Source organism: Peromyscus maniculatus, chromosome 12, assembly GCF_049852395.1.
Source record: "Peromyscus maniculatus bairdii isolate BWxNUB_F1_BW_parent chromosome 12, HU_Pman_BW_mat_3.1, whole genome shotgun sequence".
Lineage (NCBI taxonomy): Eukaryota > Metazoa > Chordata > Mammalia > Rodentia > Cricetidae > Peromyscus > Peromyscus maniculatus.
In genome coordinates, this window is record NC_134863.1 from 24,387,286 (window position 1) to 24,413,788 (window position 26,503).

The window sequence follows — 26,503 nt, forward strand, 5'->3', positions numbered from 1 at the left end:
CACATTTGGTATGGATGAATAGGCAAAAGAATAAATGGTCTTTGTACCAGTGACTGTGGAACTGATCACACCAGGGGAGAGTGTGGTTTCTTTTGAGAATGTTGATGTGGAACAAAGGGCAGCACCCTATCTGTAGTTCTGCCCCCACCCCAGGAGATACGGTCTCCTGTAGTCCAGCCTGACCTGGAACTCATTCACTGTAGGGCTTGACCGAGGAAGACCTTGAATTCCTTATCCTCCTGCCCCTCACTCCCAAGTGCGGAGATTACAAAGGCATGTTCGCCACAGCCAAGCAGTTATTCCGAGTCTAGAGAGCTCCATATTGTGTGACTGCGTGCCCATGACTCTCTGATTATACTGCCAGCAAAGAAGGTAAACAAAACAGACCTGTGTGCTCGCCTCCTGCTGTTTACAGATTGTATAAGGAGACAAATAATGGCTAACTAGACCTACAAGGAAGCATGCTGTTTGAAAATGTGGTACATACTTCATTCAGGATCCTGTAGCATAGAAGAAAGGGAAAGAATTACAAGGAATATCATTTCACTTGATTTGGGAAGGAAGATCTACCTCTTTTGAAGAGGTAAAATTTTAGCTGCAGCCTGAGCAGTGATAGGCTTTAACTGAATAAGGAGGTAGGGGACCCTCTGCAGTGGAGAGAGGTGCATGCTTGCAATCTTGGCTGCTTGGAAGGCTGGTTCAGGCAAATTCAAAGTTTAAGGCTAGTTTGTTGTTGTTTGTTTGTTTTTGAAAGCATCTTGCTGTGTAGTCCTGGCTGCCATGAAACTCACCATGTAGATTCCAGGCTGGCCTTGAACTCAAAGTGATCCTCCTGCTTCTGCTTCCCAAGTGCTAGAAGTACAGGCATGTAGTACCATGCCTGGGTTAGCATAGGCAATTTTAGCAAGATCCTGTATCAAAATGGAAGAAAATAAATGGTGGGGATGTAGCTTAGTGGCAGGGTGCTTGCTTAGCATGTGTGAGGCCCTCAGTTCAGCCAGAAAACAAGGAAGAAAGAGAGGTGGAGGGGTTGGAAGTTCATGTTAGAGAAAAGCCCTGTGGATATGTTCCTGCCAGAGGCTCCTTTAAACAAGGCCTGCGGTTCCAGCTATTTATTTCAATAGGACACATGCTTATTATAAACAGGCAGCTAGAACTTAGTGGGATTTATGGTATTTCCACAGTAAACTGTTGAAGCGAGTGTAGAGGGAACAGTTTGGATTCCGTCACATTGTCTATTTGCCACAGCTTGGAACGACAGCGGGGTTCATGGTGGTAATTACTCGGGGTGCTGAGCCCTGTGAAGCCCCCATGGAGCCCCCAAGAACAACTCTTGCTTTTCCATGCCATTGGAAAGCAAAGGGTATGTGTGGGTCCTGACAGTAGAAAGAGTTAGACTTAGCTATAAAATTGTACTTGATAGTAAACAATGTTCCTGGGCTGTCTTTCATAGAGAAGTGTAGGTTAGCAAATATTGTAAATACTACTCTGGAATACAGTGAGAAATGTCATGTTTATTTTAACAGGCCGATAGCAGGATATGCTAACCTGTGTCCAAATATGATCTCCACCCAACCGCAAGAGTTCATTGGGATGCTGTCCACAGTGAAACATGAGATCATCCATGCCCTGGTAAATGACATCAGCTTCTGTCCTTCCCTTCAGACCCTTGACTTGTTGGCTATTCTGTTGTCTTAATACATGTTTTAAATGGTATGTGAATCCTTAGGTCCATGTTGGCAAAACCTGGTTAATTATGTTTCTGTCAATAAGAATGTGTAATGGTCAGGATGGTAGATTGAGTTTTGCTATCTGGTATAATTATAATTAAACAAACATTTCCACTGGGTAAGTAGGACTTTTGAAGAGATGTTTGACTTCTGAAGAGAAGCATCTTAGGGCCAGAGGTGGTGGCTGAGACCTGTAATTCCAACATTTGAGATACGAAGGCAGGAGGATTGCTGTAAGGTTGAGGCCATGATTACAAGCGTGTGCTACCGTACCCAGTCGGTGTATGCAGTGCCGGGACTTAAGTCCAGGGCTTCACGCACACTAGCCAGCCATTCCGCCAACTGGCTACATGCCTAGCTGACTGTCTCTCTCTCTCTCTCTCTCTCTCTCTCTCTCTCTCTCTCTCTCTCTCTCTCACACACACACACACACACACACACACAGATAAGTGGAATTAGTGCCAATTTGAGGCTTAGACGTTGATCTTTTATAGATGCAATTAGGAATATACTTGATCCCCAGTTCCCTACACCATTCAGTATTGTTGATCGTTTTCAGTATAGTAGCTGCCGTTTTGGCACCTAGTAGATTGGGGTGAAGAAGGTAGCGCAAAGATGTCCTTGTTATTATTGTCCATGGTGCCTTAGGTTGTGTTTAGTATAAAGTGGATAACAACTTTTTCTTATGTTTTCCTCTCTTTGAGTCTGATATTTATAAACAAAGGCCACTGATGTGGTAGGGGGTTGGTCCTGCGATTCACTGTGCCAGTTTTGGATTTTTCAGCTTTTGTTCCACATTTGGAAATGAGACATGATAGGGTCTCTAACAAGGAAAAATGCTAAAATATCTGTAAAACCACACAGATGAATTAAAAAGTATAATTCCCCGTGCTCTGTAGTATGTGCCTGGAGGTATCATGATAACATAGCATTTGTATGTATAGCCCGAATGCAAGTTTAAAATACGTAATGTACTTTAGAAAATCTTGTATGAAAGCATTTTCGTCGGCGGGCTGGAGAGCTGACCCTAAGAATACATACTGCTTTTTCAGAAGAGCCGACTTCAGTTCCTAACACCCATGTGGGGCAGATTGCAACCACCCCTAACTCCAGCTCCACGGCATCTAGCGCCCTCTTCTGGCCCCTGAGAGCACCCACACAGACATGGATATGTTCACAAAGACAGATGCACATGAGTGAAAATAAAAATAATCTTTGTGATGTTTACAGCAAGTAGTTCAGTGTTTTAAACCGTAAATGCAGCTCTCTTACTCGCTGTTGAGTTGGGGTCTGCCGAGCTGCGTGGCACCCTTGTGGCTGATGTCATCACCTCCTTGATGGCGGATGCCACTGCCTGTGCTCAGACTTCACATTCTACTGTAGGACGCTTTGAATTCTTCTTCCAGGGCTTCTCTGCTGGGCTTTTTGCATTCTACCACGACCAAGATGGGACTCCCCTGACATCACGGTCTGCAGACGGCCTCCCGCCTTTCAACTATAGGTACTTGCTATTTTTATTCTTGTTCTTAGAGGGTGCTAAGACTAGAACCTGGGAGTCACAGCGCTGTCCATGCCATGAATGACAGTGACTTCGACGCCAACCTAAAGGAACTTTAGATACAAAGACAAGGTGGGCTTTAAGAGATGGCTTGCTCAGAGGACCAGGACACCCGTCCCGCTCAGGGCTCTTCCCACCGTCCTATAATGCGTTTTACTTTACAGTAGAGTTAGGCTGTGGGGAAGCATGGAGTAGCTGCATTTGGAGTTTTATTTATTTAGCTACTAAATTAGCAATGTTTTAAGAGGTTCAGGGCCTACAATAAGCAATGCTAAGAAATGCTGAAAACAGTTTATCAGTAGAAAATACCAGTCACAGAACAATAACCATCAATATATATGTATATAAAAATAAATACCTAAAATAAAGGCACATATCCATAATAACACATGAAAATATTCATGACAGTTTTATTATTAACAGCCACATAATATAAACCACCTCAAACTCTATCAATATTAGGTTATATAAGTAGATTATAATGTGTTCATAAAACTGAAAACTACATAATACTAAAAAAAGAGCGCACTATTGGCTGGGGTGTAGGTCAATAGTAGAACATGTGCACATGAGGTCACGGGTTCAGTCCCGGCACCAGCAAAAACCAAATTACGCCTTTGCTGTATGCAGAAACGTGGATGAACCACTCAGGCATGAAGCCGAAGAGCTCCAGTAGTCCGTTCGTGTGGGAATCACATACTGGCCATAGGAGAAGACAGTGCTTTACTTTAGGGAGTGGTCTACTAGCTGCTGTCAAGGAGCTCCTGAATGAACAGTGTCACAGGGACACCTTCCCGGGTCCTGACATGGGGTCATCTGGGGCTGGCAGGATGGCTCAGTGGGAAGTGCTGGTGGTACAAGCCTAGCAAACACATCTGTAACACATAATACAAACACACATGCGTACATAAAGTGATATACAGATACACTAATAATAATAATACACTTTGAATTTAAAAAATTAACACTTGGGGCTGGAGAGACGGCTCAGCAGTTAAGAACACTTGCTGCTCTTCCAGAGGACCTGGGTTTTATTACAAGCACCCATATCCAGAGGCCCATAACTGCTTGTAACTTGAGGTCCAGAGGATCTGACCCCTCCTCTGGTCTCTCTGGGCACCTGCACTAAGTAGCATACACGCATATAGACACATACTAGCACATAAATAAAAAGCATAAAAAATGTAATTAATCCTTATATTATTTGCTGTATGTATATTTTGCTCTAATTACAAAGTTCTCCATTAAATAGTTCATACTATTTATTTAGTATGTATTTGTTGTTTATTTCTAATTGGTTTTTGTTGTTGTTGTTTTGTTTTTTTGAGACAGGATTTCTCTATGTAGCCCTGGCTGTCTTGGAACTCACTCTGTAGACCAGGCTGGCCTCAAACTCATAGATCCACTAGCCTCTGCCTCCCGAGTGCTGATATTAAAGGCGTAGGTTAATAAATAGGTTTATTTCTAATATTTTTATTTCTAGTACAAAATTCTAGGCAGTGGTAGTGGCCCATACCTGCAATCTCAGCACTTGGGAGGTGGAGGCAGGAGGATCAGAAGAAGTTCAAGGCTAGCCTCAATTCTGGGTTACATGAGACCTCATCTCAAAGAACTAAAGAAACAAAATGTTAATGTATAAATGGATGTTTTTCCTAGACTGTACCTTTTGTTTGGTAGTGTGGAAGAAGTCTGATCTTTGAAAAGAACGCTGGTCCTGATGGAAAATGTAAATGATGAGATTTGCATAATCTATGGAGTGGCAGAGTGATGTATGTCAGGGCTCAAGGGAAGCTGATGCCTTGTAAAATCTTCCAGTATAAATGGAGATACTAGAGCAATAAATTCAGTTGTTAGGCATGAAGAACTGGGTTCGGCTCTAGCCTGTTTGGAGAAACCATTCCTGTGCTGGGCTTGGTGGTTTACACCTGTGATCCCAGAATTTGGGTGGCTGGGGCAGTTGGATCAGGAGCTCAAGGCCAGCCTCTGCTACATAGCAAGTTCAAGGCCAGCCTCTGCTATATGAGACCCTGATTAAAAAAGCAGGCAAACAAACAAACAGGCAAAATCAAAGCCAAACGAAAGGGAGTAAGGTTTGAGAGAAACTGTTATTCTAGAAGGGTGAATGGAGAACAGAATGTTGGTTGATTAATGAACTAAAAACTGTTTATTTTCTTGTTGGCTTCATTCACTGTGTTTAAACATTGTCTTCCAAAGATAAATAAAAATAAAGTGAATTAATGCAGCATGCCCCCCCCCCCCCATAGGAATAAGGGTCCTGAACAGCGAGGTATTGAGTGGGAGGACCAGGGTTGAGAAATAAAGAGGAGGAAACATTAGCTGGGACCAGGAGGTCTCACATAAACCGATGACTTATGCAAGGCAAGTTTATTAAGAACAATAGCATCATTTAGACAATTGTGGGAGGAAATGGCCAAGGTCAGCAGAGAGCTAAGACAGTGTTGACAGAGAACACAGGGCACCTCAGCTCCAGCTGCCTCGGGACTGACGACCACTGCCTGAGGAGAGGCAGGTCCCCAGAAACGGCATCCTTGACTCCTGGGAGGCACTGGCTTTAGCCCTAGACTGGCCTTGCCTTGTCCACTCCTGAGCAAGGACACAGAACTAATATTCCCTTTGTCCTTTCATCGGGGCCTCTGATATAGTCTCGCGTTGGTCTTGCTTCCCACAGGGCAAATGCAAGGTGCCCAGCTGCCTCACACTCCTGTTACCATGACTTTCTCACCCAATGGACTGTATCCATTTTTAAATCATAGTCCAAAATATAGGGTCTCTTCCAAAAAAAAAAAAAATCTTGAAATTGGAAGTAGATAAACAGGTATGTTTTGCAATAAATATAAAAGGACTGGATTTTCCCCCCTGAGATGGGCCTAATCTGCCTGGCTAGCTTCCAACTTAGATGTAGCTAAAGATAAGTTTGAATTCCATGTTACAGGTGTGGGCCACCACAGCCGGTTTACCTGACACTCAGGACCAAACCCGGCTCAATCTGAGTACCAGTCAAGCTGCATCCAGCTGCATCTGTAGCCTGGCATTTGGTCGTGATGGCTGTGTTTTCGGTTCCTTTAAAAGCCCCTCTATCGTTGTTGGATAGTCTTGTCTCCAACAGTGACTTTATTTCACATCTCTTTCCTCTGCTGTGACTATAACCACTACAGTCCTCTTCAGAGTCAGTTCCATAGGCATCCTTTAAATTGCTTCCATCTACTTGTGTCCTCGGAGCTAAACAGCATTTCTTGGGCTCGAGAAGTGAACCGTGCATTTTTAAAGATCCGCTTTGCTACCACCGCCACGGTTATTGGTGTTCACAGTGGCCTTGAAATGGTAGATGGGGATGGGAACCCAGAGCTGGCAGCTTTTCATGAAGCTCATCCATCTTTCATGAATAAAGGCTTCTCAAATCGATGCAGCTCTTTGCTTATTTCCAGGGCTCTGGGAAAGTTGACTTGGCCAAGTTCTTAGGGATTTCATGCCAGAGTTTCCAGAGACATTTACTCTGCCATTTTCCTGAGGACTTTCTACAATTTAATTTTGTAGAGACATGAAATAATTTTTTTTCTTGGTGGATAAGCAGTTTCAGTGCACAATAATTAAGTCTTTTTTTTTTCACTAATATGGCAACATTTTTTGTTGTTTCCTTATATTCTTGGGTCTGTCTCTGCTTTGGTTTCTTTATTTTCCTCTTCCTCCTCCTCTTTCCTCTCCTCCCCCCTCCTCGCCCTTCCCCTCCCCCTCCCCCCTCCTGCCCCTCCTCCTGCTCCTCCTCCCTCCTCTTTCCCCTCCTCCTGCTCCTCTCCTTTTTTCCTTTCCTTTAAATGCAGTAGTCTTGTCAGAAGAAGCCCCTGAGGCTGGGGTCTAGTCATGGCCAAGTGCATGCCTAGCATCTTCACCGTCCTGGGCTGGGTCTCTAGCAAGTCAAAGGGGCAAACGATGTCGTTAATTCATTGCTGGCCCAGCTCAGTATTACTGTGTAAACTTGAACAAGTTATTTCATCTCCCTAAGCCTCTGCCTTTTTACCCACAAGAGAACGGTTAGAAAATCCTTATGAGCCTGGGTGTGGTGGTACAAGCCTGCAGCTGAAGTACTTGGGAGGCAAAGATGGGCGGATCTCTGTGAGGTCAGTGCTAGCCTGGTCTACACAGTGGGTGCCAGGCCAGCTAAGGCTACATAGTGAGATCCCGTCTCAAGAAAGAAAATAAAATACTTAGAAGTACATTACATGGATATGATACATAATAAACTCTCAAGTATTTCAATTTCATATTGTTATTTATGAGTATTCTTACATTTGCAGTTGTAGTAAATTGGCAAACGGCTGTTTTTTATTCTGTAATTACAGTCTTGGATTGTATCAGTGGAGTGATAAAGTAGTTCGAAAAGTGGAGAGATTGTGGAATGTGCGAAATAATCAGCTAGTCCGCCACACTGTGTACCTGCTGGTGACACCGCGGGTTGTCGTGAGTATACTGAACTTCTTCTGGTCTGTTTTCCTTGTGGTCCTTGCTTTACTGATCATTCCTGTTTAAGAATGTGTTTCATTTTCAGTCCGCAATAGAAAATGTAGGAAGACAATTGAATAAAGCAACAAGCCAAGACAGAGGGGAGGAAACAGAAATGTGGCAGTGCGTCCCCACGCAGCCCGCTGCTTTAAGGCAGGAGATGAGAGGTGCTTGTGCCTAGGGGAAGCAGCATTATTCAGCGTTATATGTGGGCCAGGGAGACGGCTCTGTCTGTAAAAGCTCCTGTCCCACAAACATGAGGACCTGAGTTCAGATCCCCAGCACCCCCATGGTAAAAAACAAAAACAAAAACAAGAACAGCTAGTGCTTGTCTGTGCCCCCAGAAGTTGGTGGAGGAGTAGAGATAGGCAGATCTCCAGAGTTCAGGTGATTGGCCAGCCAGCCGAGCACAATGGATTAGCGGGCACACTGACAGATAGATGTAATTTAAAAATAAGGTGGAGAATGTTTAAGGGATGTACCAGGTACTGACTTCTGGCTCCCACATGCACAGGCACACACCGGATCATGTACACGTACCACACATGGTTATTTGAACAGAAAAAAAAAAAAAAAGAAGAAGCAGCAGCCATGGCTAGAACTGGGGCAGTGGCTAATGGTTAAGAACACTTGCTATTCCTACAGAGGCCCCGGGTTTGAGTCTCAGCAGCCACATAGCGGCTCACAGCTGTCCACACCTCCAGTCCCAGAGCTCCAGACCCTTTCTGGCTTCTGTGGACAGCAGGCATGCGTGTGGTACAAACCGAACACTCATAAATAAAAATAAGAAGGAGGCGCATGGGGACTCTGGGTTCAGCTCACTCACATCTCCATTTGCCCTTCCTTGGACGCATACCTAAACACAGGGAAGAAAGAGGGCATGGCAGAGGATAGCAACGAGGCTTGCTCTGTTGGAGAGGGCTCTAAAGCCCGTCCGTCCCCTCAAGCCGAACGGCTCCTTCAGTGAGCTGGCGTTTCAAGACGGCCCAGAGAACGCACGCTGAGTAAGGGCTGCTCTCTGCTGCCAGCACCTGGTGTGGGAAAGAATTTGTCGTTTTCACTGTGTACGGTTTTGTGTGTGTGTTCTATCAAAGAATATGAGGTGGAGGTGACCAAGGGTCACCGGATATGATGGCAGAGGAGATATGGCCATTTGGAGGGTGTCATTGTTCCAACAATCCGGGAGTGATGGATACAAATGCAGTCCTGGTTTGATGGCAGTGCTGTATAAGAAATCCCTTGTTATAATTATTGAAGACTAAAAATCAAGAAAACAACCATTGCTGTGATGTTTCTAAGTAGTGTCAGACAGCCATCATCAAAAGAACCATTAAGTTGTTTTAAAAAACATTAAAATGGAAAAGAACGAGCTGTACACTATTGGATGCAGTTGGCGGGGTGAACGGAGCCTTTGGGTTGGGACAAAGTATTTGCAAACATGTCTACTAAGAAGTTACTATAAAAATACATAGGAATATAACTGCAAGAAAACAAAAACCTTAATTGCAAAATGCACAAGAGAAAGGATAGTTTTCTAGCCAAGAAGAATGTGACAGTGTCAAAATATTTAACTATATTAAAATCATATTTTAAAGAGGTTCTGTTTCAGAAACCGATTCTTTCGTACCACTTTGTCATACCACGTGATAAGGAGTGCGGCCGTCTTACTGTGCTCTTGTGGGTGTTTGTGTCTCTGGTTCTCAGGAAGAAGCCCGGAAGCATTTTAACTGTCCGGTTCTCGAGGGGATGGAGCTTGAAAATCAAGGCGGCATGGGCACTGAGCTCAACCACTGGGAGAAGAGGCTGCTAGAGGTCTGTTCAGTTCTGCTCTGTTTGTTTTTACCAACGGAATTCAGGCACTTAATCTGATTTTATGTAATGTGTTTCTGTATAAACACATCCGTTTATATAGAGAGAATCTGGAAGTAAAATGAATTTACTAAAGTAAATCAAGCTAAAGTAATTCTAAAATTACTTTAGAATAGAGATTATTCAAACAGGCTATGAAGAAGGTGAAACATACATTAGTAGCATAGACTACACACTTGGATCCTCTAATTTTTAAGGGCTGCACAATATTGAATTATATAACTTAAACAAGCCAGTGTTAATGAACGTTATGTTTTAAACAATATATATATATATATATATACATATACATATATATATATATATATATATATATATATATATATATATATATTTAAGACAATGTAGTCCAAGGCTGGCCTTGAACTTACTACAACCCTCTTACCTCTGCCTCTTGGCTTCTGAATGCTGGGATGGATTACAGATGAGTACACCATGCCAGACTAAAAAACTGTTGCTTTTGCTTTTCTGGGAGTTGAATCCACAGTCTTGTGCATACTTGGCAATTGTTTTATTTCTGAGATACATCCCTACTCCTAAATTTTCATATTAAAAAAAAAGTTGTAAGCTGGGCATGGGGGCCCACACCTTTAGTTCCAGCACTTAGGAGGCAGAGGCAGGTGGATCTTTGTGAGTTTGAGGCTACCCTGTTCCATGTAATGAGTTCCAGGCCAGCTAGGGCAGTTCTGTAGAAGGGCATTGGCACATACAGCATGCCAGCAGAGCGGGATCGGGCATTTTTCTTGTGTCACACCCAGCAGGCTGTCAGCAGTGCCCGGCTCCTCCAGCTGCAGTACAGGACACAAAACTCTCCCTCAGATGGATGTAAGATATGGGTTGGCTTAAGAGTACTGTGACCCAAACAGGAGCTGTAACCTTTCAGACTCTATAAGGGACACACCCATTGTCACTTTACACAGTGACATCCCAAACTGTGGCTTCCTAATGGGTATCCGTGTTCATTTATAGTAGTCCCCAGCCCAGAGGTCCATCAGCAGGCCTTTTCGCCTTACACACTGTTGCCAGGTAACGGCCTATCTTTATTAGGTTTCTGGGGAATAGAGCCAGAAAGTTAATCCCAGGTCACATTGGTTTATATAGGAAGAATCTGGAGGTGGAATTAACACTGAAGTGAAAGCCTTGGGTAGAAGAATGTATCTCTAGTTCTTCTTAGAGATCGGTTTAGGTAGTTTCAGCAAACAGCTCGTGACTGAAGGAAGGTCAGACACTTAGCAAGAATGTTTGCTTGTGCTCAGCTGCTGTGATCTAGGTCACCAGAGAGTAACAATGGTGAACATTTATGAAAGCGAATACCCTCATTCTTCCCGTGGGAATTTCTGTTTTTGTGGTTTCCTTAAGGAATTTTCTTAAGTGATTTCCTTGGAAGCTATAGACTCGCCAGAAATTAAATTTTATGTAGCAGACCTGAGAATACCAATTTTATTAGCTTCTTTGTTTTCTCTTAAATAAGCAGTGTATCCCGGGACTGTTGTAGTAAAGGTTGATGTTAAGGTATGGGGAAAGAACACCCAGTGTCTTGTAGAGACTCAGAGGACGGCTAGAGTGGCCCAGCCGTGAGGATTGCTGCCTGTGGGGCCCGGAGCCCTCACCAGCGTGTGGCTTCCGGGTAGGACTCAGAGGATGGAAATTAAACTACTGGACAACTGGGTATTTGCCCTAATCCTTTGATCCCCTGGTTCTGCCATGCTTGTTAGGAAAGCTTTTTCTTTGCAAATCCAGGTAAATATTCAACCACTGATTCACTTGACTTGCTTAGGGAGTATACACTTTATAGTCGTGTTCCTCAGTCCATCCGTGTCGTCACTAACTGGTTGTCTGTCCCTGTGGGGACATCAGACTGTTGGAGACCTGAGGCAGAGTAGATTCTACCACCTCACCCTAGGTACTCAGAAAGCGTTTGTATTTGACCATTTCCTAGTAAACATTTAACCACATGAAACATTTAAATATGCGTAGGGGTCCGAGAGTCATCGTCTAACAGCATCTGTTGATGATTTTCAGAATGAAGCCATGACCGGTTCTCACACCCAGAACCGAGTGCTCTCTCGAATCACTCTGGCGTTAATGGAGGACACTGGGTAAGATGGCTGTGAGAAAATGGTGTGTTTACAAAATGAAACAAGTATTCAAAATGGAGCTTAAGAAAATGCTGCTATTCCAAAGCAAAGTGTACTTACCGATTCTTTGACTTTTGTGTAGTTTGTTCTTAATGTAACAAAATCTAAGATATTATGAAGCCATGCTAATATGAAGGGGAAACTAACCTAGATAGTTTTAAATTATTTAATCAAATGAATGATGTGTAAATTCCTAGGATTTTTGTTGTTGTTTTGTTTTATTTGGTGTTTTGAGACAGGGTCTCACTGTGTAGTTCTGGCCTGGGACTTGGTGTGTAGACCAGTGTGATCTCAAAATTACTGAAATCCACTTGCCTCTGCCTCCCACCCTCTGGGGTTAGCGTGAGTGCCACCATTCCCGACAGATTCCTGGTTTTTAAATGAATGGATCTCTATGGTAGAACAGTGAAAAATTATATTTAAATAGAACACCTTATATAACTCATACTTAACAAAATTTTAGTGGGAGCATTATTGCCTCTTGCTTTTTCTAAAACAGCCTACAAGAAATTTGAAAATAGAATCAAATTTGAAAACCAATGATAGTATTATTAAAACCCTGAAAATAATCTGACATAGAGATACTGCCTGTCACCCTAATCCTAGAACTCCAGAGGACGGTGACTGTGTGTCCTTATCCTAGTACTCCAGAGGATGATTGGGGGTGACTGTGAGGTCCAGTCGAGACTGCATAATAAGATTTTGCCTCAGAAATTTAAAAAAAAAAAAAAAGAAAGAAAAGAAAAGAAAAAAGAAAAAATCAAGAACAAAACATCCACCATGAAAATAATTGATATTGCCTTAACTTTTGAAGGATCAACAAAGTATAAAGATTTAGGGCATGGAGAAATTGTTCAGCAGTTAAGAGCACCAGCTGCTCTTCCAGAGGAACCAAGTTTAATTCCCAGCCCTTGGCAGCTCACAACTGTTATGATTCGAGTTCAGGAGGATATGGTACCCTCTTCTGTCCTGAATGAGGCACTAGACACACATATAGTGCACAGATATACATTCAGGCAAAGCACCCATACATATAAAATAAAAATAAATAAAATTTCAAAAAAATTAAGACTAGATTTAAAAATTGAAAACAGTAAGTTGTCTTAGTTACTTTTCTACCACTGTGATCAAACCCCATAACCAAGGTGACTCATAGAAGAAAGTGTTTATTCTGGCTTACGGGTTCAGAGGGATAGAGTATGTGGTGGTGGAGCGAAGGAGCAGCTGAGCGCTCACATCTTGATCCACAGCCGTGAGGCAGAGAGAGGATGCACTGGGAATCACAGCCCCCACCCCTGAGTGTCATACCTCCAACAAGACCACACCTAATTCCTCCCAAATAGTTTTGCCCACTGGGGACCAGTGATTCAAATATCTGAACCTGCGGGGGCCATTCTCATTCAAACCACCACAGAAGTATAAAGATTTTAAAATACAGAGGTCATGACAAAACATGGAGGTCATAGCTGACCCTGAGAAGAGTTTCAGTAAAATTGAGGAGAGGAGTGGGGTGCCGTAGTTTAACAATAGAGCGCTTGCCCAGTGTGTGCGAGGTTCCCTCCCCAGCGTAGACGCTCCCGTTATATAATGATACTGGTAACAGTAACGAGACTAAGAGTTTCTCTTTTCTGTTTAATGAGAGCCAAAGATCCAGGTCAGAACGGATCTGATTGAGACAGCTTTTTCCTAACAGTGTGAAATAATCTAGAAAACCAGGGGGGAATTAGCTTAAGGAGAGAAAGAAATGGGCTCAGGTGGGACTTAGCTTCCTGCCTGTTAATTCGGGGGTGGGGGGGTGGAAGTGGAGGTGCAGGTAAAGCAGGATGTTGAAGAAAGCCATACGTGGTGGTCTCCATGGCACCGTCATTCAGGCGTGAATTCAACCCCAAGGGGAGGAAGGCAGAGGTTGTGTGTACGTAGTTTAAATGATTCATGAGCATTGTTTTATGACAATCTACACAAATCTATTTTTTGTTTTCTTTGTGGGACTTCGTTATTGTTATATTTGGGGGAGGAGGGCTTTGAACTCCTGCTCTTCCTACCTCTGTCTTCCCAGTGCTGGGATTACAGGTGTGTACCATACGCAGCTCACCTTCTTTCTAATCTCCTTTACCCTCTGGAAGAACACTAAGGAAAAAACAGCATTCTTATACCCTTCAGGGGTAGCTGGTACTACTCTGAAAGTCATTATTAGCATGTAAAATTTGAAATAAAAAAGGTACATTCTGCTGGGCAATGGTGGCAGTACACGCACACTTTTAATCCCAGCACTCGGAGGCAGAGGCAGGTGGATCTCGGTGAGTTCAGGGCCAGCCTGGTCTACAGAACGAGATCCAGGACAGGCATCAAAACTACACAGAGAGGGCTGGAGGGATAGCTCAGCCGTTAAAGGCTAGGCTCACAACCAAAAAAATATAAAAAACTACACAGAGAAACCCTGTCTAGAAAAACAAAACAAAAACAAACAAAAAAAAAAAAAGTACACACACACACACAGGCACCAGGACCTTCAACAGGGAAAGAACACTTCATCAAACAGTGCCGGGACCAGGTCAGACCTGAATAAGCCCTAACTTAATAGCTGAAACCATAAAGCACTTGAAATAAAGCAGATGTGAGTCTTTATGATACTGGATTAGGAAATGATTCTTGATCAAACACCAGCAACCAAAGAAGAAACTAGACCATTTGGACTTCATCAAAAAAATTTAAAAATTGTGCTTCAAAGAAAATTATCAAAACAAACAAAAAACAAAGAACTCACAGAATGAGAAAAGATGTCTGCAGATCAATTCTCGAGTGTCTGTGCAGTATCCAGAGTATGTGGAGGAGCAGTTAAGGGCACCATACGGAAAAGGCCATCATTTAAAAAGAGATGAAAAATCAAAAAAGTATTTTTGTAATCCCAGTACTGGGAAGACAGAGGTAGGAAGTACGGAGGCAAATGAGCATCTGCAAAGATGCATGACATCATGTGTCATTAGCAGACTACCAGTGAAAACGTGACTACATACACAGCACTCAATACCACCAGATCCCAGCAAGGACCGGAGTAACAGGACTCTTTCCTTGTCGGTAAGGAAGCAAAATGATCCAGCCACGTTGGAGGATAGTCTGGAAACTGCTTATGAAACCGAAGCTGTTCTTCCCAGCCAGCCAGCTCTGCTCCTGGATATTTACCAGATGAGTTGAACAGAGGCCGCACACAGGTGCTCACGTGGCTGATAAACAGCTGTGGTAGATCAGATAAGGAAGGATTGATTAACACTAAAACCAGAGGAGCTACAGGCCCTGAAAAGACATGGATACTAAGTGGAAGAAGCCAATCTTCGAAGGCTTCACACTGTACAAGTCCAGCTATATGACGAAGGGTAAAATGGTAGAGACAAGGTAACGAGGGGCGGTCTCCAGGGTTGGCGCAGGAGGGAGAAATGACTATGTAGTCAGTGGGCACTAAACCACGCTTCGAGGCACCGTATTGGTAGACGCCTTCCCTCCCACCCTCCATTTCTCGCTTCCTTTCTTGTAGTGCTGGAGATCAAACTTAGGGATTTTATCCATGCATGCGAGGCAGAACATGCATACCCTAAAAGAGTATGGAATACCAAGAGTGACCCTAATGTGAACTATGGATTTTGGTAGTGAGGGCCTTCTGTGTAGATTCACTGGTGTAACCAAAATGTGACTCGGGTGAGGGACACTGTGAGTCTGTAGAGGCAGGGGGATCTAGGAACTCTTTGTACTCTCTGCTCAATGTTGCTAGTACTTTAAAATTGTCTCCCCATACTAAAGTCTGGAAAAAAGAGATTCTGCTGTACACCACAACATGCATGAGCCTTGAAAACATTAAGTTAAGTGGAAGAACAGGACTAACAGTGGTTTAGTGTTTAACATGGTTTATTTGGGGGTGATGGAAGTATCCTGAAATTAGATAGCAATGATAGTGTGTGTATACTAGAAGCATATGTGCCCATTATAAAGATTAATTTCATGGTATGTGGGTTAGAGCTCACTTTTTAAAGCACACAGAGGCATTGAAACCAAAGCTGTAAATCAGGCACTGTCACTGAGCAGGTGTGTGCCTTTGTCTGAGTTTCCTCCCTTGTAACGCAGAGGTAACAGGGGTATGTAGCCCATCGAGGTTTCTGGGGCTCACGCAAGCTACTATAAGGAAAGCCCTGTCAACCAAGTGTTGGAATTTTATACAAGACCTGAACCAGAGTCTCCTGAGAAAGGATTCACTTGTACTGCCCACAGTACCGTCCTTCCGTTGCTTGTGAAAGAAAGGAGGACTCATCGTGCCCACTAGATGATCTTGTAGCTCAGGAAAGCCCTGGATACCCTGTTCCCAGTGCATGCTCATAAAAGCCTCGGGGGCCCACACCAGCGTAAGTTTTGCTGGTGATACACTTCTGTTAGCACTTTCCAATTGTCTTTCGTAAAACTCGTCATTTAGAATATTTTGGTTTATCTGTCCTCCTCACTAGATTAGAATTTTTAAATTCTTATTTATTTGAGATTTTGTTTATTTGAGACAGGGTCTCATTGTGTAGCCCTGGCTGTCCTGACACTCTGTAGACCAGGCTGGCCTCAAACTCACAGAGATCTGCCTGCCTCTGCCTCCTCCCCAGTGCTGGGATGCAAGGGTGCACCACACGCCCAGTTTATTTTGTGTGTGTATGTCTGTGCTGCATGTATGTATATCATTAATTCTACATGCATGCAGAAGAAGGCTTATGATCCCCTGAAACTGGGATCTTTGCTGGCTAGACCGCCTTTGATTTAAAAACGCTTCCTCAGCATCCTGGGCGGCAGCCCTCCTGCAGCCAGTTTACACATGCGCACTCTGGCTGCGGCCGCTATGGCTCTACACGGTGCGGAGATCCCTAGTAGGCGCTGGCATTGGTAAAAGGCACTTCTCTTCGTTGTTTCCACAGCTGGTACAAAGCGAATTACAGCATGGCTGAGAAACTGGACTGGGGCCGCGGGATGGGCTGCGAATTTGCCAGGAAGAGCTGCAAGTTTTGGATTGACCAGCAGAGGCAGAAGTAAGTGTGTTTCCGCGTACCTCCTGGTGCAGCTCACTTCTGACTGTGTTCCTTGTCTTGGGCACCAAACACCAGCTGCTGTGTGGAGAGAGTGTTCTAGGAGTTCTTCGGGATTGTTTTGAATCGCAAACTAGAAGAACGCATCCATGACTATACAAGCAAATGCTGATTTAGTATCCGGAAACTGGACTAAGGATGTAGTTTAGTGGCAGAGTACTTGACTGGCAGGTGCAAGGCCCTGGGTTCAAACCCAGCCCTGAAAATTAAATAATTATTCTCTAGATTGGGGTTCTGAAACTGGATGTTTATGGTAATCACCTCTCCCCCCACCCCCGTCCCCTTCCTCTCTTCTCTTCTTCCTTCCTTCTTTCTTTTGTACAATGTTTACCCTGTGTATCTTAAAATGCACTAAGACGCTCGCCCGTCTCTTCTGCTTTCTGGGAGAGATCGTACAGAATCGGACCCTCCTCCCCCTGCTGCTTCTCATCTTATTTTTTTTAAGATTCATTTTCTTTTTACATGTATGTGCATGTATCCATTGTGGTGGGTTCCCAAGGAGGCCAGAAGAGGGCATCAGCTCCCCAAGAGCGGTAGTTAGAGGAAGCTGTGAGCTGTCCGGTGTGGCTCTGGGGACCGAACTAGGGTCCTGTGCCAGAGTGGTGTGAGCTCTTCACCACTGAGCGCCTCTCCAGACCTTCCTGCCCACCCTGCTGCCTCTGACAGTTTTGCTCCGTGGCCCAGGCCAGCTTCAAACTCCTGATCTTCCTGCCTCAACCTCCCCTTTGTATTTGCCTGCACTGCCAGAGCAAGCTTTCTGAAGTGTGAGGTAGACTTCTCCAGTGACGCGGTCTAGCCCTGGACTTTTAAGAGTTCTGACATTGTGAACTAAGCTTCCTTACAGCTCACGAGGCCGCTCACGTTGTCTGGCTCACACTGAATACATTATGGCACTTTATGGGGTTTTGTTGTTGTTGTCTGAATTATCAAATTTAGGTGTCTAAGGTTGGCTTTCCTGTCCCCTTGGTATTTTTTAGTAATCGGTGCCTTTAAAAAGTAATTTTTAAAAGTTAATCTTGGAAAAATCATCGGTCTATATTATTGTGTGTGTCTATACTGAGTGTAGGGAAAAGTGTGCATGCCATGGCACGTGTGTGGTTGTCAGAGGACAGCTTTGTGGAGTTGGGTCTCTCCCTCCACTTTTGTGTGGGTTCTAGGGATTGCACTCCGACTGCGGACTAGCCTTCACCCACTGAGCCGTCCGGCTGGTTTCTTCTACGGTCCTTGAGAACGTTCCCACGGCCCTGGGTTTCTCACCCTGAGGTCCGTTGAGTCTGCCTCTCCTCTCTGCCTTTCTCTGTCTTTCAGTCTGTCAGTTTTAGCAGCGAGGGAGTTCAGCTGTGCTTTGAATGAAGAAGAGAAAAAAATGCATCTATCTGTTCCACCCTCCAGGGGGTAGAAATAAGCCTTTTTATATTTAAAAATTTTCCCCTCAGTGATTAAGCTAATTCAGACTGTAGACCTACAGAACCAGATTTTACTGGCGAAGGTGTAGAAAAAAGTTAATGGGATTTTCTGTAATAAGGTCTAATAGTGCTCTTGGCATCTAGATGAATCCTCCACGTCTATGCTCAGCGTCCCCTCTACTCTGGGGACAATCTTGATAACCTGATTAGAAATTTACTGTGAACCATTAAACTCTGGGGATTCAAGCTGAACTGACAGTCTCTATAATGGACTTGTAATGTTTTCTTTCTAATTTGATGCCAAGATGCACAGACCTCCATTCAGCAGGCCCTTGACATGGAAAATGACCTGACACCAGCTTGCCTTCCTTCCTGTGTGCAGGAGGCGGGTGCCCAGTCCATACTGCGACACGCTCCGGAGTAACCCACTCCAGTTGACGTGCAGACAGGACCAGAGAGCCGTGGCTGTGTGTAACCTGCAGAGGTTCCCCAACCCTCTACCTCCAGAGTACCAGGTAACACTTGTCCCGGAACAGCTTTAAGAGTCAGCTTCTTCAAAACTAGTCGCTGTTTTAATTAAGAGAGTAAATATCGGGCCGGGCAGTGGCGGCACACGCCTTTAATCCCAGCACTCAGGAGGCAGAGGCAGGCGGATCTCTGTGAGTTCGAGGCCAGCCTGGTCTACAGAGTGAGCTCCAGGAAAGGCGCAAAGCTACACAGAGAAACCCTGTCTCGGAAAAAAAAAAGAGAGAGAGTAAATATCTTACATTTTTATTGTGTGATTTTCTGTGTTTTCTGTTAGAAAAGGAAAGAAAAGCCTGCAGGTCCCTGATCTCTTCAAGACTGACATGCTGCATAGTAGTCACATAGCTGTGCCTTGGGACAATGGCCAGGCAAGCCCCAGGGTCCTGTCCCCTCTCCCCAGCAGTGGGGTGACAGGGCTGCCCCATGCCCAGCTGTTCACCCAGATGCTGCGGCTCAAACGCAGGTCCTCCCACGTGCACAGAAAGTGGTTTAGCCACTGAGTCACCCCCAGCTTCCCTTTGCCCCTTTTCTTTCTAACGTTGCCAACGTCTCCTTCCCTCAGTTTCTCTAATTTCTCCAGAAAACAAAAATCTTGAGGGAAAATAATTTAGTTACTGTAACCCAGCTAACTAGAAGACGTGCAAGTTCTGCTTTAAAAAGAATTGGATTTGTGAGATCTAAAAGATGAACAGGGGCTGGAGAGACGGCTCAGTGGTTAAGAACACAGGCCGCTCGTGTTGAGGGCCTGGGTCCCATTCTCCATGTCTTGTTAGCTCACTACTCTCTGTAGCTCGAGAATCAGAGCATCCAGCAGACTTTTCTGGCCTCCGTGGGCATTGAGCACACACATAGCACACTTACACACATGCAAGAAAAACACTTTAACACATAAAAAAAAATTGAAATAAATAAAGCTTTTCTGAAAATAAAAGGTAAATAAAATGGCTGCACATGTCCAGCCTGAGTCTAACTGATCTTAACTTCCTCTTCTGGATCCAGGTGTGGCACTGACAGGCTCAAGACCCTGTCATAAACAGCAGCAACCCAAGTTCCTTTTCTTAGTCTTTAAAGTCCCTCAGCTCCATCTGCCACTCACAAAGGGACCTGTTGTCACACGTGTCTCAGAAGCTAAGGACAATGAGATCTGCTCAGTTGTGACATTCCGACATGGAGTCGACCTCACTGAGTACACCAGACGCCGTCAGATGGCAAAGGAGTTTGTGGGGATAGTGTCACAGTATGTTAGTGTAAAGTGTGATTTTTTTTTCCCCCAAACGGGGTGCTATGTATCCCTGGCTGACCTCTAACTTAGTTCTCCTGCCTCAGTCTCCCAGATGCTGGGATTTGCAGGCATGTGCCACTAGCTGGCACAATGTGAAACCTTACAACGTACTTGATCCTTGCTAATTTGGTATTCAAACTATTTTATATGGATATTTTCAAGATCTTTTGTTCCTAAAATTACTTAGACACTTCCTATGTGTATTATTTTTGCTGTATTGTTTGGATGGCCCCAAACTGCTGGACCCCAGCAGCCCTGATGTCTCAGCCTCCCCAAAAGGGGCTGGGGCTTACAGCACGGTCCATTGTATGTAATATTTTATATTTAAAATGTCTTCATTTTATGCATTAGTTTTATGTTATATCAGCCCTCTTTTTCTTCCTGTTTTTTGGGGTATTTATGAGTCAAGGTCTCACTATGTAGTTCTGACTGGCTTGGGATCACTTACTTAGACCACAGATCCGTCTGCCCCTGCCTCCCAAGTGCTGGCATTAAAGGAGTAACCACCATGTCTGGCTCTGTTTTATTGTCTTTGGGGGTATTGTTTGTTTGTTTGTTTTTGCTATGCATATACTTTTAGCATTTTTTAAAAACAAAAGCAAATATGCATACTAATGAGGTAGATTGTTAATTTATTTTTACATAAATAGTTAAATCTTCACTGCAAGATGTAGAACATTTTCAGTGTTTTCTAGCATTATCAATATTTTGACTTTATAAATACAATTTCACATAAATATCCAGTACAAAATAGCAGAAGTATGTTTACGGTCGTTTCCAAAATTGTTGGAAATTCCTAGCCAATCCCAAATCAAAATTCCTTTAATTTTTTTTTAATAAAATTCAAGTCAGCAATTCATACAACAAATACCTATTTTGTTTTTCAAGGCAAGGTCTCTCTAGATAGCCCTGGCTGTCCTGGAATTCACTCTGCAGACCAGGCTGGCCTCGAGCACACAGAGATCCACCTGCCTCTGCCTCCCGAGTGCTGGGATTAAAGGCGTGTGCCACCATGCCCACCCCAGACAGCAGATTTAGAGATCAAACATTCTAATACAATACAACCTAAAGATACACTAATATGATACTCATATGCTAAGGAATGGAAATATTAAGTGTTTGTTTTCCTTTGCTTAGTCTTATTCTACTTCGTTCTTTTAAAACATGAATCAAATTCATCATCTCTTTAATTTTTTTTTATTTTATAACTTAATTTAATTTTACATATCAGCCATGGATTCCCCTGTCCTCCCCGCTCCCTCAAATTCATCATCTTACAGATAACTTACCACTTGTTTCTAGAACTGTAGGGCCCTGAAGATGCCCTACATGGCGCAGCATCATCGTAGATAGCCTACGTCATCTTATTGTACAGTGTCCGGAGAAAACCGCACCATTGTTTTAGGGTAGGAGGCAGGTTGCAGTAATGGCCTGTGGTCTTGTTCTGGTTTTACAGAATGACTCTTACTCTTCTCCCCTCCTGTGATTTGTTCACAGTACTTCGATGAGCTCAGTGGAATATCTGCAGAGGATTTGCCCTACTATGGTGGGTCAGTAGAAATCGCCGACTACTGCCCTTTCAGTCAGGAATTCAGCTGGCATTTAAGTGGGGAATACCAGCGCAGCTCCGACTGTAGAATACTGGAAAATCAACCAGGTTAGTAGTCTGGTGAAATGAAGGGCTAAGTACATCCTACAGCTTTATGTTACCTAGACAAAAGAGTTGCTAAGGGAACAGTTCTCGTAGCCAGATGACCTTGAGTGTGTATTCAACTCCTCTGTTGTCTGTCTATATATAATTACTCAGCTTTGGTGTTACTTGCTTTCTCTGCCCATATATTCCTTGCCTCATAAGTTATTACAAAAATTAAATGGAAGCTGGAGAGATGACTCAGAAGTGAAGACCACCTGCTGCTTTTGCAGAGGACCCGAGTTCGGTTCCCAGCACTCAGGTCAGGCAGCTCACAGCTGCTTGTAACTCTGTCTTCAGGGAGTCTTTTTTTTTTTTTTGGATTTTCGAGACAGGGTTTCTCTGTGTAGCTTTGCACCTTTCCTGGAGCTCACTTGGTAGCCCAGGCTGGCCTCAAACTTACAGAGATCCGCCTGGCTCTGCCTCCCGAGTGCTGGGATTAAAGGCGTGCGCCACCACCGCCCGGCTTCAGGGAGTCTTATACCTGCTTCTGGACTCCACAGGCCCCTGTACCAACATGCATACAACCACACACAGACATACGTGCACACATAACTTTAAAATAATAAAAATAAATCTTTAAAAACAGCAGGAAGGCCGGGCGTTGGTGGCGCACGCCTTTAATCCCAGCACTTGGGAGGCAGAGCCAGGCGGATCTCTGTGAGTTCGAGGCCAGCCTGGGCTACCAAGTGAGCTCCAGGAAAGGCGCAAAGTAAGTGCTTCAAACTATGTCTTACACTTGGAGAGGATTGCTGACTGCCAGGTACACACACATGTACACACATACACACGTGCACACGTACACACCTTACATCTGCCTTGCAGCAAGCACTTCATTTCCTGCTGTTTGGTTTCTCTGAAATCCCTGTGGGAGACATAAGGAAGACGACTTGTTTTCCGGATGCATGAACGGACCCAGGGTGATACAGTCGACTGATAGCAAGATCCTATCAGCCTCCTTCTCGTTTCTTGGAGTGCTTTAGGGAACCTGCTTTTCCCTGTGATCTCTGCAGATCTTGAGATAATAAGTACTGCTGTCCCACAGCCAAAAAGAGATAGTGCCATATTATCTGTTTCCTTTAAATACATAAAAACAAGACGGCAAAGCAATAAACAGTATAATCATTATAGTTCATACTTAACCAAGCTTCTAAACAAATATTCTCAAATCTGATGTTTAATAAAAAGCAGTAATTAGCCATGCATGGTGGCTCATGCTTAGAATCCTAGTACTTGGAAGGCCGAGGTATAATGAGAAATCCACGGAGTCTGTTTAAAGGGCAAAGAATTTATTAAGGGAAAAACTGACTACAGAACAGAATTGACACAAGTTCTGGAACGCTGTTCCGGCCACCCGAATCAGTCCTGCATCCAAGTCCCACAAGGGAGCAGAGAGAGAGAGAAGAGAGAGAGCGAGAGAGCTGCCTGTGTGCATCTCAGGTCTTAAGGGTCGAAAGAGGCCACGCCCCAGGGGCATGTACTTCAAGGTCATAGGCAGGTGGAGCAATTACCTGATGCATCTCTAGGGGCGGTGCTTCAAGGTCATAGACAGAACAACTGTCCACTACACTGAGGTGAAAAGATTAGAGACACCCACATCAAAGCTCACAAGTATCTGAAATTTCTGTTCCAGGGGATCATACACCCATTTTGGCCTCTTAGGTACCAGGCAGGCGTGCAGCCAAAACACCCATACACATAAAAGAATAAAATACAACAATGGTTTTTTACAGAAGTTTTAACTTGGTCATCCCCTCTTTCCATCTTGTTCCTACTTTATTACAGATTAGATATTTAAACCATAAACAGCTATGATTTTTTTTTTAACCATTTATTCTTTTTCTTTCTTGAACATACAGGGCAGTGGGCTTGGCAATCACTGGAATGCAGCCCAGAGCTGCCACTTATGCCTCAGCCTGGCACACTTAACTGAGTCTCTGGCCATTTTCGCTCCCACTCACCTATCGCAGACACATCCCAAACACTAATGGTGGACCCACTCGTCGGAGCCTCGTGAAGAGAAAGAGCCGTCCATGAGGATTTGCTGGAAAGATCACAGTATTGTTTCAGGGACAGGCTCAACACCGCTCTTTAAAGATACAAATATCTCAGGCTTTGCACCTGTGCTTTGCCTTCAACAGTGTGAAAGGTTACAGGGAATACAGAACGAACAGGGTCTCGGGTTTAGCTTGAGGGTTGTAGTTGGCTGAAAACTATGCTTTGTACACTATTCGATATTCTTTTCAAGGACTTGAAATTCATAGATAAGAACTGCATAGGATTTGGTTTTGCTATTTTATATCTTCTTTTGTAGCTCATAAAATTAAGGCCATAAGTCCTGAATCTACAAGCAAGCCTGAAATACATAGCAAGACACTGTCTTCAAAACCCACACAACACAATATTACAATGGCTGCCCCGAGTCACATGAAAGAACACCTTACTTGTAGGCCGTCACACAAAGTGGTTCTTGCTTTGGTATCTAATTCTGTGATTTTCAGTGCCAAATCCTCCATATAATTAACCCCGATACTTAGGGCCCACTTAATTTCATTTCCGGTTTAGTAATTCTCAGATGGGCTCCTTTCTGAAAACTCTGAGTTTGGAGTCTTATTTATCTTTTTTTTAACTTGAAATTTTCTATTTAGCAAATTTGTTACATGCTTTTGGTTTTGGAGACAGTTTTCCTCCGAGACCTGGCTTCAAACTCACAACAGTCCTGCTTTGCCTTCCAAGACCTGGGATTACAGATGTGAACGGGGCCTGCCTCAGCGTGCTAGGTTTTTAAACCCTCTTTTATACAGCTGTTGTTAAAACATGATCTCCGTAGCCCAGGCTGGCCTCAGGTTTGCTATCCTCCTGTCTTTTCGTCCCCGGCACAACTTTTAATCGTCAACATGGAATGCCTCCTTTCTTAGTCTTTGCACTAACAGTCAGTGTGTAAGAAGACTCTTGGCTTTGTTTCAGAAATGTTCAAGAACTACGGTGCAGAAAAGTATGGCCCTCACTCGGTCTGTCTACTTCAGAAGTCAGCGTTTGTCATGGAGCAGTGTGAGAGGAAGCTCAGTTACCCAGACTGGGGGAGCGGATGCTACCAGGTAAGCCACGAGTTCAGCCGCTACTCCAAATACATACTTTCATATCTTAGATTATCACTGATAGATGATTTACTGATCATTTCTTTCATTTGTGTGGGTTTTGTAATTATTAGTTTGAGTGTTGTGGTTTGTGAAAATACTGTCATTTCTCTGATAGAAATTGCTTTTAACCATCTGTTTGGAATATATATAACCTGGGCTAGGCAGGCATGGTTGTGCACATTTTCAATCCCAGCACTTGGAAGACAGAGCCAGGCAGATCTCTGTGAGTTCAAGGCCAGCCTGATCTACAGAGCAAGATCCAGAACAGGCAGGACTGGATAGTGAGACCCTGCCTTAAAATAAACAAATAAAAGTTGCTATAAATTAATGGGTTCTGTGATTTTTACTTCTGAGCATAAATCCTAAGGAAATGATGGCAAATATGTACTTTTGTTCTTGAACAAGAGTTACTTTGTAAGGCAATAATGTACAGTTTTGTGTCAAAAAGTCTATGGAGGGAGCTGGGGACATGGCTCAGTGGGAGAGGGTCTGTCTTGATCTCTGTGACAGGGGAGATTTCAGCAGATACACATGCTGATGACAAAGTCACTTTATTAAGAACTGATCCAGATGCAGGAATTCTGTGAAGGTGAGGGGGCACCCAGCTAGTGAATACCCCACTCACAGGTGCCAGGCAGGTGTCTTAGTCAGGGTTTCTATTGCTCTGATAAAACACCATGACAAAAAGCAACTTGGGGAGGGCGGGGTCTGTTTCAGCTGACAGCTCTCGGGTCCTTCTCTGTCACTGAGAGAAGGAAGGCAGGGCAGGAACCCTGCAGAACAGAAGCAGAAGCCATGGAGGACACTGACTACTGGCTTTCTCCTCACAGCTGGCTCAGCCTGCTTTCTTACGCAACTCCACCCCATCTGCCTAGGGGGTGGCACCACCCACAGTGAGCTTGTCCCTCCCGCATCATTCAGTCATCTGGAAAATGCCAGGCTGGCCTCAAACTTACTCTGTAGTTGAGGATAATGATGATGGTGATTGTGTGTGTGTGTGTGTGCGCGCGCGCGCGCGCACTTACCGTAGTTCACATGTGGGTCTCCAGTTTACTGGTCCTTGATGGGTTTGTTGTTGTTGTTGTTGTTGTTGTTTTGGGTTTTTTTTTTTTAAACAAAGTCTCTGTGTAACCCTGACTGTCCTGGAACTTGCTATGTAAACCAGACTAGTCTAACAGTGTCCTTGAACTCCTAATCCTCCTGCTTTAAGTGCTGGATTTCAGGTGTATGTCACCACACCTGGCTCTTAAAATTACATACAACTCAGTTGAGTAGTACTTGTCTTCTTCCAAAACTACAATACCACATAACACACAACATAAGCGTAAAGAACAACTGAACAGCTAAGAATCCATGTGATCCCTCTGGGAAGGCACCAGCACTGAGAGAGGTGAGACCTCTGCGTCCTCCCACTGGTGATTTGGACAGATAGGTTTTTAGTGTTTACATGACCATGACGCCGTAACTGAGGCACCGTCTGGTACACAGTGATGGCTCAGAGTCCTGGACCAATCCTGCTCCTCTCTTACTGGAGCTCCCTGG

General features: G+C 44.1%; 1 protein-coding gene across 2 annotated transcripts in view; it reads left to right on the forward strand.

Moving 5' to 3' along the window:
- Positions 1-26,503, forward strand: part of Lmln (leishmanolysin like peptidase) — a 50,270-nt gene that overhangs the window by 12,949 nt on the left and 10,818 nt on the right. For both annotated transcript variants that reach the window (XM_006974535.4, XM_076548793.1), the window contains exons 7-15: positions 1,527-1,632; positions 3,137-3,231; positions 7,647-7,764; positions 9,511-9,618; positions 11,698-11,774; positions 16,751-16,861; positions 18,707-18,839; positions 21,629-21,788; positions 24,789-24,919. In XM_006974535.4, coding sequence (XP_006974597.4) covers positions 1,527-1,632; positions 3,137-3,231; positions 7,647-7,764; positions 9,511-9,618; positions 11,698-11,774; positions 16,751-16,861; positions 18,707-18,839; positions 21,629-21,788; positions 24,789-24,919 — 1,039 coding nt within the window. The remainder of the gene's footprint in view (positions 1-1,526; positions 1,633-3,136; positions 3,232-7,646; positions 7,765-9,510; positions 9,619-11,697; positions 11,775-16,750; positions 16,862-18,706; positions 18,840-21,628; positions 21,789-24,788; positions 24,920-26,503) is intronic.